General features: G+C 46.2%; 1 protein-coding gene across 1 annotated transcript; it reads left to right on the plus strand.

The window, feature by feature from the left end:
* Positions 1 to 355: 355 nt before the first annotated feature.
* Positions 356 to 7,794, plus strand: NDUFC1 (NADH:ubiquinone oxidoreductase subunit C1). The gene is made up of 4 exons (XM_049770180.1): positions 356 to 464; positions 753 to 856; positions 2,806 to 2,885; positions 7,658 to 7,794. Exons 1-3 carry the CDS (start codon positions 398 to 400, stop codon positions 2,863 to 2,865), a joined length of 231 nt encoding a protein of 76 aa, XP_049626137.1. The 5' UTR covers positions 356 to 397; the 3' UTR covers positions 2,866 to 2,885; positions 7,658 to 7,794.
* Positions 7,795 to 14,849: the final 7,055 nt, after the last annotated feature.

Here is a 14,849-nt window from a genome sequence, read left to right on the forward strand (position 1 = left end):
TATTTCTGAGCAGACAGCCTGAGCACCGCCAGGTGTGGCCCAAAAACCAAAAAAAAAAAAAAAAAAAAGGAGGAAAGACTGGAATAAAATAAAATTGGAGGGGGCCGGAGAGATAACACTGCCGTAGGGCGTTTGCCTTGCACGCGGCTGACCCAGGACGGACTTGGGTTCGATTCCCAGCATCCCATATGCTCCCCGAACCTGCCAGGAGAAGATTCAGCCCAATAGGCGCCGCAGGGGCGGCCGAGAGCCAGGCACTTCCAGCCTCCAGGGGGCGCTCTGCAACCACCGCTGCCACAGGGGCGTGGCCTCGAGGGACGGATAGTCTAGGGGCGGAGTCTCTATGGGTGTGGGCCGGGGGCGTGGCTTCTACAGGGCGGAGTCAGGCCTTGGCAAGATGGCGCCGTCCTCCTTGCTGCGCCCCGTGTCCAGGCTGCTGGTCCCCGGCCGGCTCCCGAGCGCCTGTGAGTGCCCCCTCTCCGCGCTGGCCGATCCTCCGTCCCAGCCTGGCCCTCCCTGAAGTACAGCCAGCCCGTGAGGCCTGGGGCAGCTGCGGCCTGAATCCGCCGGGCGGTGACCTTCGTGGCTCCCTGCGGCCCGGAGCACGCCTGTACCCCCCGCCCCCGACACCCATGGTTCCGGGCTAATGAAAGGGTGGGGGGAACGGATTAAATGCGACACCACTCGCTTCAGTGTCAAGCTGTTGCCTCCCTGGCGGCTCCGTTTACAGCCTCTTGTCTGTCCCCTTCCAGTGTCAGCGCGGTCAAAGTTCTACGTGCGGGAGCCATTACACGACAAGCCCGACTGGCTCAAAGTGGGGCTGACCTTGGGCACCTCCGTGGTCCTGTGGGGCATGGTAAGTCTTGCCGAGGGGAGTCAGGATGGGATGCTGGCACAGCCATGCACCTCTCAGCTCAGCTAAGTCCCTGGCATGAATACAGCTTTTCTCCAGGAGCTGAAATGCTTGCTCTCCCTGTCAAAGGCCCCAGGAAACAGGATGATGCTCAGATTTTTATCTCACACTGTCTCTTAGCGTGGCCTTGTGATGAGTGGCGGTGTTGCTAAATATTTTAGTGCTCTTGGATTTCTTTTTTTTTTTTTTTTTTTTTTGGTTTTTGGGCCACACCCGGTAACGCTCAGGGGTTACTCCTGGCTATGCGCTCAGAAGTCGCTCCTGGCTTGGGGGACCATATGGGACGCCGGGGGATCGAACCGCGGTCCGTCTCCTAGGCTAGCGCAGGCAAGGCAGGCACCTTACCTCCAGCGCCACCGCCCGGCCCCGCTCTTGGATTTCTTAAGTAGGCCTGACTCTTGCTGGAGTTTCATGAGAATACTTCCCACCCCCCCTCAGCTGTGGAGCCAAAACATCAGTGAACAAAGTTACACAAATGAAATCTTACTTGATTTCCCAAGTATTAGTGTTGAATCAATAGATCAGTATTGTTGGAAATTATATTTAGTGTGTAACCACCACTTTTTTCCCTGTGTCTTTACAATCTGTCAAATACTTTCGTGTATAAACTCACTTTCTTTTTTCTTTTTTGGTGTTTGGGCCACACCCTGGTACCCCATATAGTCCCTAAGGCCCCATTAGGGGTGTTTCCTGAGCGCAGAGCCAGAATTAAGCCCCGTGCACCACCAAGTATGGCCCCAAACAATTTAAAATTAGAGAAAAATTAATTTTGTATGCCTTTTGTCAGTTTTTACTTCTTACCGCTAGTTTGACCTTTTGAAGAATAACCTCATGATCTTATTTTTTCTCATTTATATTTTGCCCCCCCCCCTTTTTGTTTTTTGTGGCATACCCAGTGGTGTTCAGGGGTTACTCCTGGCTCTGCACTCAGAAATCGGTCCTGCCAGGCTTGGAGGACCATATGGGATGCTGTGGATTTAACCTGGGTCCGTCCTGAGTCTGTGGCGTGCAAGGCAAATGCTTTCCATTTTGCTATCACTCCAGCCCATAAAATTCATCTTTTCAACTCCAGTTGATAATAGGTCCTGTTGCTTTTATAGTTCAAAAAACACTTGGAGAAAAACTGACCCAAAAACTTACTCAGTCCAGTTTTCCCTTTTCAGAGCTATGTAGTAACCTCCTGAAAAGTCCTCTCTAGATAATATTTTGTACTTTTTAGTATTTAGATTTTGTCTGTTTTGTATCTAATAGATTTGGCCTTTCTTCAAAATTGCCCCCAACTTCCAACTCATAGATCTCTTATTTTGATTACCTTCTTTTTATTTATTTTTTAAATATGGAATGCTTCACGAATTTGTTGCCGAAGGAGCACTAATTAACTTCTAATCTCTAATAGCAGTAGTTATCAGTTTTTTGTTTTGTGTCCACACCCAGCAATGCTCAGGGGTTACTTCTGGTACTGCATTCAAAAAATCACTCCTGAGGGCCAGAGTAATAGCACTGTGGGGTGGGCATTTGCCTTGCATGCAACCAACCTGGCTTTGAATCCTAGCATCCCTTATGGTCCCCCAAGGCTCCAGGAGTGATTTCTGAGCTCAGATCCAAGAGTAACTTTTGAGCGCTGCTGGGTATGTCCCAAAAAACAAAAACAAAACAAAAAGAATCACTCCTGGTGATGCTCAGGACCATATGGAATACAGAGGATCAAACCTGGGTTGGCCATATGAAGAAAGTGAGCACCCTCCTCACTGTACTATCTCTCTAGCCCCAAGGACATTTGTAATTCTTTCAATTTATCCTTCTTCCTCTTGTAAAATAGACACATCTTTAGTTAGTCTCTTTAATTTGCTGGGAAAATTACATTTCTCTTTTCAACTTGTACCTGCTTCTAGCTCATCAAACAACATAATGAAGATGTTTCAGAGTATAAGAGAAGAAATGGATTGGAATAAATTTTTGGAATACCAAGATAGTAAGTATGGAATTTCATGTTTATATAAATTATGTAATTTTTTTTTTTTTTTTTTTTTGGTTTTTGGGCCACCCGGTGACACTCAGGGGCTACTCCTGGCTGTGTGCTCAGAAGTCGCTCCAGGCTTGGGGGACTATATGGGACACCAGGGGATCGAACCGCGGTCCGTCCTAGGCTAGCGCTGGCAAGGCAGACACCTTACTTCTAGTGCCACCATGCCGGCAAATTATGTAATTTTTAAATATTATTTTGTTTGGGGATCACATCTGGGGATGCTGAAGACTTACTCCTTTTTTGTGTGTGTGTGTTTTTTTTGGGGGGGGGGAGTTTAATAATATCTTTATTTAGGGGCTGGAGAGATAACATGGTGGTAGGGCATTTGCCTTGCATGCAGCCAATCCAGGATGGATGGTGATTCGAATCCTGGCATCCCATATGGTCCCCCTTGCCTGCCAGAGCAATTTCTGAGCACAGAGCCAAGAGTAACTCCTGATTGCTGCTGGCTGTGACCCAAAAACAAAACAAACAAAAAAAAATCCTTATTTAAACATCATGATTACAAGCATGATTGTAGTTTGGTTTCAGTCATAAAAAGAACACCCCCCACCCCACCCCTACCCCACCCACCCCGGGCTGGAGAGATAGCACAGCGGTAAGGCATTTGCCTTAGATGCTGAAGGACGATGGTTCAAATCTTGGCATCCCATATGGTCCCCCAAGCCTGCCAGGAGCAATTTCTGAGCATGGAGCCAGGAGTAACCCCTGATCGCTGCTGGGTGTGACCCAAAAACCAAACCAAAACAAAACAAAACACCCCCTTCATCAGTGCAGCATTCTCATCACCATCTCCCTCTCCCTTCCCCTGCCTGTGTTCGAGACTGGCTTCTACTTCCCTCACTAATTGACATTGTTATGATAGTTGTCAGTGTAGTTATTTCTCTAAGTGCACTCACCACTCTTTGTGGTGAGCTTCATATGAGCTGGTCCTTCCTTCTGGGAATTATTTCAATAATATCTTTTATTTTTCCTAAAACCCATAGATGAGTTGGGCCAGAGTCCTGGCGCAGAGGTAGGATGTTTGCCTTACACGCGGTCCCAGGAAGGACCTCGGTTCGATCCCCTGGCATTCTGTATGGTTCCCAAAGCCAGGAGCAATTTCTGAGCACATAGTTAGGAGTAATCCCTGAGCGTCACCAGCCCAAAAACCAAAAGGCAAAAACAAACCATAGATGAGTTCAACTATTCTGTATGTCTCTCTCTCCCTCTAACTTATTTCACTCAGCATAATAGATTCCATGTACATCATCTATAGGAAAATTTCATGACTTCATCTCCTGACGGCTGCATAATATTCCATTGTGTATATGTAACATAGTTTCTTTAGCCGTTCATCTGTTGAAGGGCATCTTGGTTGTTTGTAGAGTCTGGCTATTGTAAATAGCACTGCAATGAAGATAGATGTGAGGAAGAGATTTTTGTAATGCGTTTTTGAATTCCTGGGGTATATCCCTAGGAGTGTGGTATAACTGGATCGTATGCAAGCTCAATTTTCAGTTTTTTGAGGAATCTCCATATTGTTTTCCATAAAGGCTGGAGTAGGTGGCATTCCTGCCAGCAGTGAATGAGAGTTCCTTTCTCCCCACAGCCCCGCCAGCACTGATTGTTCTTGCTCTTTGTGATGTGTGCCAGTCTCTGTGACGAAGACTTACTCTTGGCTCTGTGCTCAGGAATCACTCCTGGGGGTTCTTGGGGGACCATATGGGATATCAGGGATCAGACCTGAGTCAGCCACATGCAAGGCAAATGCCTATCCACTGTTTTTCTGGCTCTTCCAGCTCCCTTTTTAATGTTGTTATTAGACTGGACAGATAGTACAGTGGTAGGACACTTGCCTTGCAAGTGGGTTTAGGGACTGGGTTCAGTCCCTAAAACCTCATGTGTCCTTGAGCCCCACCAGGAATGATTCCTGGGTACCGTTGGTTGCAGTCCAAGCTCTCAGTCTTCTAGTTGCTGTTTTAATTAGTTTTGTGCTTTTGTAGCGCCTCTATTCCTGTCTATGGCAAACTGTGAATGTTGAATGTTTGGGGGTGGAACCTCCCCAGTAGTGCTTAGTGGCCTGAGCCTATACCCCCTCATGTAGAATCCAGTGTCCCTGAGGCCACCAGGCTAATCCCGGGGTATAATACAGGGACTAGGTGGGGTTTTGCCAGGACTTGGGCCAGCCTTGCTGTCCAGCCCTATGAGCTTTCTAGCTCCCTGGCTCCAACCTGTATTTCTTTTTCGTTTGGTTTGTTTTTTGGGGGGCTACCCCTGGCGCCGCTCAGGGGTTACTCCTAGCTCTGGGCTCAGAAATCATTCCTGGCAGGCTTGGGGGACCATATGGGATGCCAGAATTCGAACAACAGTCTGTCCTGGATTGGCTGCATACCAGGCAAACACCCTACAGCTGTGTTATCAGTCCGGCCCCAGGAATTCTTTTTGTTTGGGTTTGGTGCCACATCCTGCAGTGCTCAGAGCTGACTCCAGGTTCTGTGCTCAGGGATTAGTCCTGGCAGGCTCTGGGGACCATATGGGATGCTGGAGATCTAACTGGATCCAGCGTATACCATGTAAATTCCTTCCCCACTATACTATCATTCTGGCCCCAAGTGTGTGAATTCTTAGTACTAGAATTAAGCATCTTGTACCATTATTGTTTGTAAGCATGACTCTGGTCCAAAAAGGTCTTGTTTATGAAGCCAAGATCATAATCTAATAGTGTCTTCGTGGTCCTCATGAAATAGTAAATATTTGACATTTAGATCATAGTAGAGGATAAGTTGTTTTCTTCACCATTTTGTACTCAGCAGTGGGGAACTGTTCTATTTGCAGGCTGGACAGATGTTGTAGGGCAGAAGATTTGTTTAGTTTTTTTCCCTGCATGATCATGTTGTTATTATTCCTATTAATACTTTTTACTCAATTCATTACTCTATCAGGGGTCCTCAAACTTTTTAAACAGGGGGCCAGTTCACTGTCCTTCAGACTGTTGGAGGGCCAGATTATAGTAAAAACAAAAATTATGAACAAATTTCTATGCACACTGCATATATCTTATTTAGAAGTGAAGAAACAGGGGCCGGAGAGATAGCATGGAGGTAAGGCGTTTGCCTTTCATGCAGGAGGTCATCGGTTCAAATCCCGGCGCCCCATATGGTCCCCTGTGCCTGCCAGGAGCAATTTCTGAGCCTGGAGCCAGGAATAACCCCTGAGCACTGCCGGGTGTGACCCAAAAACCCACAAAAAAAAAAAAAAAAAGAAGTGAAGAAACAAAATGGGAATAAATACAATATGTGGCCTGCGGGCTGTAGTTTGAGGACCATTGCTCTAGCTAGTTAATCAGAAAATATAAATTGAGAGAGACTAGAGAGATGATGCAGGAGTGAGGTTGCCTTGCACATGGCAAATTCAGTCCCTAGCAACACATTATAATCATCCCCCATCCCACCCCTCTAGCTCAACCGGAAACACCCTTGAGCAAGGAAGTAGGAGTAAACCTGGAGCATCTACAGGTGAGGCCCCAAAACAAAAGAGAGAGAATACAGCTGGTAAGGTGCTTGTCTTCACTACATAGCCCACTGGAGTTCAACCCCTTAGCATCACATATGGTTTCCAGAGCCCTGTCAGAAGTGATCCCTGAGCATCACCAGATGTGGACCCCCTTAAAAAGATAAAATTGGTGTCTGGAATGTAGCCAAGTGGAAGCATCCTTGCCTTTGTGGAAATGCATTCTGAGTTCTAGTCCCATCCTACAAGTGCTTTTGCTTTTGAGTTTTACTTTCTGGACACACCAGTTGGTGCTCAGGGCTTATTAATGGCTCTGTGCTTAGGTGTCATGCTCTATGCTCTATATGCTTTATGCTCTCTGCCTTGGTAGGGTTCGGAGGACCATATGACAATTGAATCAGGTGGCCGAGAGCAAGTCCCAAGCCTTTCCCACTATGCTATGGCTCCAGATCCAGCCTTCGCTCTTCTGTTGAAATTACTATAGAGTGTTACTTGAGAGGCCAGAAAAATATTACAAGGGTTTAAAAAATAAAGTGGGGCCGGAGAGATAGTATAGCGGTAGGGAATTTACCTTGCACTCAGATGGATGGTGGTTCGAATCCTATCATCCCATATGGTTCCCCGAGCCTGCCAGGAGCAATTTCTGAGCACAGAGCCAGGAGTAACTCCTGAGCATCGCTGGATGTTACCCAAAAACTGAAAAATAAATAAAGTGCCTAAAATATAAATAAAATAAGGGGCTGACATCTTTGTGGATATGTTTCTTCGATTCTCCCAATGAGGCTCTACACTGTTTATTTTTGTTTTGTTTTGTTTTGTTTTGGGTCACACCCAGCAGTGCTCAGAGGTTACTCCTGGCTCTATGCTCAGAAAATAGCTCCTGGCAGGCACAGGGGACCATATTGGATGCCGGGATTCGAACCATGAATCCTTCTACATGAAAGGCAAACAGCCTACCTCCATGCTACCTCTCTGGCCCTAAACTGGTTTTTTAATTCTTTTTTTTTTTTTTTTTTTTTTGGTTTTTGGTTTCTGGGCCATACCCGGCGTTGCTCAGGGGTTACTCCTGGCTGTCTGCTCAGAAATAGCTCCTGGCAGGCACGGGGGACCATATGGGACACCGGGATTCGAACCAACCACCTTTGGTCCTGGATCGGCTACTTGCAATGCAAACACCGCTGTGCTATCTCTCCGGGCCCTTTTAATTCTTTTTCTCTTCTTTGTAGGTGTACTCAGCAATTCCTCTGGATCCACACATTTGGTTGGTTGTAAATATGAAAGCAAAGGTTACATGTGACTATGTTAAGTCAGCATTTGTGTGCATCATCAAATAAAATAATAAAAATTATATCTGTGGTGACCACTTGGAGAAATGATGCTTTATTGTGATTCAAAGTAAAAAAAATAAAAAATTGCCTCCTGTATGTACAGCCCTATCTGAGAAAATCCCATCATATCTGAAGGCTTGGCTCATGGACTGACTGGGCCTCAATTGTACAGCCCTCTCCACTGTACAATATATTGCTCTTGCCCTCAAAATCACACAACAAAACAGGGAACCACAGCAATAGCACAGAGGGCAGGGTGTTTGCCTTTCACAAGGCCTACTAGGGTTTCATCCCCAGCATTCCTTATGGTCCCCCAATCCTGCCAGGAATAATTTCTAAATACAGAGTTACTCAGGAGTAACCCCTGAGTGCTGCCAGGTGTGGCCCCAAAACAAACCAAACAAATAAATGGGGCTGGATTGGTTAGGGTACTTCATGTGGTCAACTAAGGTCCCTAGAGCACCATTGAGTACAGCCCACAAACCAAAAAATAAAAAATAAACTACAAGTAATTGATCCCACATCGAAACCTTACAAATCTGTTGATACTTACTTGGAGGGGTCTGGAATGCCAGTACAGCAAGTAGGGTATTTGCCTTCTATGCAGCTGACCCAGGTTCAGTCATCAGCATCCCATATGGTCCCCGAGCCTGCCAGGAGTGATTCCTAGTGCAGAACCAGGAATAACCCCTAAGAGCTACCAAATGTCACCCCCCCCCAAAAAAAAATCACTTACTTGGGGGCCAGAATGATTAAGGCTAGGAGTAAACTGGCCATTACTGGATGTGGTCCCCAACTTGTCATTACAGTGCTATGAATATATATATATATAAAGACTTGGGGGCCAGAGAGAGCGCGCATATAGAGGCTATAGTGCTTGTTTCTCACACAGATAGCCCCTATTTTATCCCTGTCAACAATGATCCCTGTGTGCTGAATCAATAGTACAGTGGTTAGGGCATTTGCTTTTCAGACAGCCAGCCCAGGTGCTATCCCTGGTATCCCATATGGACCTCCAAGCCTGCTAAAAGTAATTTCTGGGTGCAAAGCTTGTAGGGTACCTATCTGAGACCCACCCATTTCTGGGAGGGGTCTTGGGAACCGGATAATAGGTGTGACCTTACCTGCAAGACCTGGCCCATTCCTGGGAGGGGTCTTGGAATAGGTAGATAAACCCGGAAGCCAGGGGATTAAGGGTCTTTGCCTTTTGGCCCTGCTGGGCGCTCTGAGGAAGATGGCTGAATTATAAGATGCAGGGCTAAGAATGGCCGAATGCTTGAAAGGTTATGAGATAGGCCACACACCTGTGGTGGTCAGGGCATGAATAAAGATGATGCTTCCTAATGCCTGCATGTGAGTGAGTGATTTCGCCTTTCACCTGCCCGCTGGATGGGGGATGAAGCCACGTGGCTGGGGCCTAAGCACAAAGGCCTCCATCCTTCACCATCCAGCTCAATCCTTAATTAACTAATGCAACAAAGCTAAGTGTAATCCAAAAACAGGAAACAAAACAGTAACCTCCAATTACCTCCAGAGTGATCCCTGAGCACAGTCAGAAGAAACCCCTGAGCATCGCTTAATGTGGCACCCCCAAAACCCAAAAATCTTCAGAGCCAGAAAGACCATACAGGGCTAAGATTAAGATGTCTGTCTTATACATACTTGATCCTAGTTCAATCCCTGGTACCACATATGGCCCCCAGGCACTGCTGGGAGTGTTCCCTGAGTAGCACTGGATGCAGCCCAAAAACTCAAACTCCTACCCCCGCCTCAAAAATTTTGTGTCTGTGTGTTAGGAAAAGAAGGCTTCTTCCAGTGGAGTCCAGGAATCAAATCAGCCTTTGAGAATTCCTGTTCATGGCACAGGCTTTCAGACTTGAATCCATATGATACAGCCAGAGGGGACTTCCTGTGTTATTTAGGCAACATCCTCTTTGCCCAGACTCAGATAAGTGGAATCATTGTAACTAAGCTCTCTGATCCTAGAATATTATTTCTACAACTAAACCTTGAAAAATGTCAAGGACCCAAGCAAGGGCAGCCTTGGTAATGTGAAACTGGACTCTAGATTTCAGAGAAAAAATACTAAGAATCTCCCCCAGGGTGTGGGCTATAGAGATAGAGTGAAAGACCACGTGTATGATCCCCGAGTTTGATCTCCCTAGCACCACATGGCATCTCGGGGGCACACCTCCCCCGAAAACAAAACAAAAAACCCCAAGATATGGAAACCTCTAAGGTTTGGCAACAGCAGCTTGCCAGAGTGATCAGTCTGAAGTGCTGTTTAGAGATCAGAGCGATAGCACAGAAGTAGGACATTGCACACGGCCAACCTGGGAAAGACGTGCATTCAATCCCCGGAATCCTATATGGTCTCCCGAGCCTGCCAGGGGCAATTTCTGAGCGCAGATCCAGGGGTAACCCCTGTGGCCCAACCTCCACCCCCACCCCAAGTACTGTCTAAATGTCTCCTTTAGCAACAAGCCAGAACATTTCATCTGATCCAGATGCACTAAGCTCCTACAGGAAATGAAAAGCCATCTGGAGAAGTCAAAGATTTATCTCCTCTCTCAGAATTTGGCTCTGGCCTGGGACCTGGAGGGACCCTATGGTGATGGGCCAGTCACATGGTGCTGAAATGCCAGGACTTGGCACTGCCTTCTAGCAGACTAAGAGTTTCCCATTGAATGTGCTCTGAGCCTTTGTACAATCCCTGTACAAAGGAAGTACCAGTATCTCTGACCCCAGATTTACTCATGGGCTGGATAGAGAGCACAACTGTGAAGTCACTAGTCTTGCATGCTGCCAGTCTGGGTTCAATCCTTGACACTAATATGGATCCCAACAGTCCTGCCAGGAATGAGCCCTGTGTACTGCCAGGCGTGAATCCCCCAGAAAATCAACTGATGCACTTTTTAGGAGGGCATTATAGGGATAATCAACATTAACACACACACCCACACACACATACTAACTCCTTAGGCTTGTTAAGAGAAAGGACAAAAATCATGGGGCCAACACCCAGCAATGATCAGGACTGACTTCTGGCTCTGTGTTTAGAAATCCTTTGTGGGAGACTCTGGATGCCAGGGATTGAATCTGGGTTGGCTGCATGCAAGGTAAGTGCCCTACCTACTGTACTATCTCTCCAGCCCCTAAATTAGGATTACATGTTAAAAGAAAAATAAGCAAAAAAAAAAAAAAAAAAAAGAAAGAAAAAAAAAAGAAAAATAAGCTAAGTGGTTAATTTTTGTTTGTTTTTTTGGGGCCACACCTGGTGATGCTCAGGGGTTACTCCTGGATGTGCACTCAGAAATCGCTTCTGGCTCTGGGAACCATATGGGACGCTGGGGATTGAACCCTGGTCCATCCTGGATCAGCCACTTGCAAAGGCCCTATCGCTTCTGCCCTAGCAGTTAATTTTTTAATTTTAAATTATTATTGATTTTACATAACTGATTACTGATGCTATCCTCAGCAATAAGAAAAATACATAATTTTCATAGTTATGACTTCTAAAAGGTTCTCTGCTTGACGATTTCTTAGAACAATTGATTTCTCTTTGGCTCAGTAAAAAGTCACAAGTAATGCAGTTTCAGAGAGGTTGGGAAACTGATGACAGAAGTGGAGGGAATGTTACATTGGTGGTGGGATTGGTGTTGGACTATTGAATAACAGAAATAGGGCCCAAGTGGTAGAATAGCCGTAAGGCATTTGCCTTGCACTTGGACAACCCAGTACAGACCCAGGTTAAATCTCCTGCATCCTATTTGGTTCCCTGAGCCTACCAGGAGCAATTTCTTTTTTTTTTTTCCTTTTCTTTTTTTCTGGGGAGGGGGTTGGGTCACACCCAGCGGCGCTCAGGGGTTACTCCTGGCTCTGTGCTCAGAAATCGCTCCTGGCAGGCTCGGGGGGGGGGGGGCATATGGGATGCAGGGAATAGAACCAGAGTCTGATGAGAGTTGGCTGCATGCAAGGCAAATGCCTACTGCTGTGCTATCGCTCTGGCCCCAGGAGCTGTTTCTGATGCAGAGCCAGGAGTAACCCCCTGAGCACCGCTGGGTGTGGCCCAAAAAACAAAAAAAGGAAAGAAAGAAAATATATTATGAACAACTCTGTAAACCAGTATCTAAATGAAATATATTTAACTTTTTTTTTTGGGGGGGGTGGGTTACACCTGGCAGCACTCAGGGTTTCTCCTGGCTCTACGCTCAGAAATCGCTCCTGGCAGGCTTGGGGGAACCATATGGGATGCTGGATTCGAACCACCGTTTTCTGCACGAAGAACATGCCTTACCTCCATGCTATCTCTCCGGCTAAATACATTTAACTTTTAAAAAGCAAAATAAATTAATAAACAAATTCTGGAGCTGAAGAGATAGGGCGTTTGTCTTGCATGGAGCCGACCCAGATCTGATCCTTAGCATCCTATATGGTCCCAAAGCACAAAAATGTATGATTCCAGAGTGTAGAGCCAAGAATAACACTGAACGAGTATGTCCCCCCACCAATAAAATGTACAAAATGTGCTCTCTGTTCAGCCTAAGAGTGACCTGGGGTCAGAGACACTGGTGCTTCCTTTGTTCAGGGATTGGGACAGGCTAAGAAGTACATTCAATGGGAAACTTTTTTTTTATTGTAAGAATTTATTCAAGGGCCCGGAGAGATAGCACAGCGGTGTTTGCCTTGCAAGCAGCCCATCCAGGACCAAAGGTAGTTGGTTCGAATCCCGGTGTCCCATATGGTCCCCCGTGCCTGCCAGGAGCTATTTCTGAGCAGACAGCCAGGAGTAACCCCTGAGCAACGCCGGGTATGGCCCAGAAACCAAAAACCAAAAAAAAAAAGAATTTATTCAAGAGATAAAATTGATTAACATATTGAGGTAAACTGACATTACATAATATAGTAACATAAAATAACATAATTAATATAATAGTACATGTAAGTCAAAGAATATTTCTTTTTTTTTTTTTGGTTTTTGGGCCACACCCGTTTGACGCTCAGGAGTTACTCCTGGCTATGTGCTCAGAAATCGCCCCTGGCTTGGGGGGACCATGTGGGACACCGGGGGATTGAACCGCGGTCCTTCCTTGGCTAGCGCTTGCAAGGCAGACACCTTACCTCCAGCGCCACCTACCCGGCCCCAAAGAATATTTCTAAATAAAACACAATTTTTTTATCATAATGACTTACATATCTTTCACAGTAGTATTTTAGGTACATATTAACATTGAATCGGGAATATCCATCATCCCCAGTGTTGTCCTCCCTTCATCCCTGTTCCCAAGCATATATCCCTTTCTCCCTCTTTTATCCCCCAGAATGCTAGTTTAACTAAAAGCATATATGTTAACACTAATGTAAACCTTTTTTTTTTTTTTTTTGCAGTTCTAGATATTTTTACTAGTGGCTTCTTAAAGGGTTAGAGTCAAGGAGCACTGTATAAACAATGTTAGAGTGGCAATTATCGTTTGCATGGGCCCACCAAAGTATGGGGGTCATGGAAAGGAAAAAATTTTTGGCCTAAGTACAAGGAGACTTTACCCCTGAAGTTTCCTGACATAAGACCATTTCTAGGCTCCAGGCAAACTAGTTTGTCCAATCCTGGTCATTGTCTGTAGTGCCCATACAGTTATATTTTTCACAGTCTCTGTTGTCGGTATCCTGTTTCTGTATTGAAGGTCTTGGAATCTGTATATCCTACATTGAAGTCAGGATGGTGCGGAGTGGCGTCTAATTTCAACCCAGAATTAAAGGGCAATGCAGAAAGCCCTGTCCAGTACGCAGGTCGTTGTTGTTGTTTAAATCTTCTCAGTGTTAAGGGAAGACTCTTTTGAGTAAATCGATGTCAGAGCAGCAGTAGGGTCTTCCCTGGTAGAGGATTGCTTCCAGGTGATGTCGTAGACAACTTTCAATGTTTCGTAGATGGCTTCCCTGGTTCAGGGGTGACTGGAAAATGCCCAAACCTCTGAGGCCTGTGCCAGGTCATCATCAGGGTGTAAGGTTTCAATGGGAAACTCTTACTCTGCTTTTAAGCAGTGCCAAGTCCCAGCCAGAGCGATAGCACAGTGGTAGGGCCTTTGCCTTGCACGTGGCTGATCCAGGACGGACGTGGGTTTGATCCCCCGCATCCCATATGGTCCCCTGAACTAGAAGCGATTTCTGAGTCAGAGCCAGGAGTAATCCTGAGCGTCACAGGGTGTGGCCCAAAACAAAACAAAAGTACCAAATCAGATGTGATAATACTTAAGGGAACATATTCCGGTGGAGGAGGCTGGGGCACACAGGGAGTGCTCAGGTCACTAACCAGTGTGGAGGTCTAAGCTCCTGGCAAGTACTTGCACAGTTCTCACAGCTCTAAACCCTTTGAGCCATCTCCGTGGTCCGGGGCAGTGGTTCTCAAATAATGGGGCTGGCCCCCCGGGGCTGGGGGGGCCCGCGAAGCTCCATAAAGGGGGCGCGTTTGACCTCTGCAAACACTGTCATAACAAGCTAAGCCCCCTGTTTATGTCTCTGTACAGTCTCTGGAGCTGAGAGTTACTGAGTCCTGCTTTAAACCCTGCTTCGAAAAGCTGTGCTTGGGGGCCGGGCGGTGGCGCTAAAGGTAAGGTGCCTGCCTTGCCTGCGCTAGCCTTGGACGGACCGCGATTCGATCCCCCGGTGTCCCATATGGCCCCCCAAGCCAGGAGCAACTTCTGAGCACATAGCCAGGAGTAACCCCTGAGCGTTACTGGGTGTGGCCCAAAAACAAAAAAAAAAAAGAAAGAAAGAAAGAAAGAAAGAAAGAAAGAAAGAAAGAAAGAAAGAAAGAAAGAAAGAAAGAAAGAAAGAAAGAAAGAAAGAAAGAAAAAGAAAAGCTGTACTTGCAAAACGTGTTCATTGTAGCCATTAATCCAGACATCACCTCTGATTAAAAAAATCAGCTCAAATTATTTTACATATTTTTGTTTTGCAGGTTAAAAGTTTTTTTTTTTAATAAAGATACTATTTACAGTCGCGCGGGGGGGGGGCGCGAAAAATGTTTTCTTCTTCCTAGGGGGGCATGACAGAAAATAATTGAGAAGCACTGGTCTGGGAAAATGTTTAAGGC

Source organism: Suncus etruscus, chromosome 3, assembly GCF_024139225.1.
Source record: "Suncus etruscus isolate mSunEtr1 chromosome 3, mSunEtr1.pri.cur, whole genome shotgun sequence".
NCBI lineage: Eukaryota > Metazoa > Chordata > Mammalia > Eulipotyphla > Soricidae > Suncus > Suncus etruscus.

Excerpts from the sequence above, each read along its gene's own strand:
- NDUFC1 (XM_049770180.1), top strand. The coding sequence starts at position 398 with ATGGCGCCGTCCTCCTTGCTGCGCCCCGTGTCCAGGCTGCTGGTCCCC. Across the intron at positions 465-752 it reads CGGCCGGCTCCCGAGCGCCT|TGTCAGCGCGGTCAAAGTTC; the intron begins GTGAGTGCCCCC and ends GTCCCCTTCCAG. Across the intron at positions 857-2,805 it reads CCGTGGTCCTGTGGGGCATG|CTCATCAAACAACATAATGA; the intron begins GTAAGTCTTGCC and ends ACCTGCTTCTAG.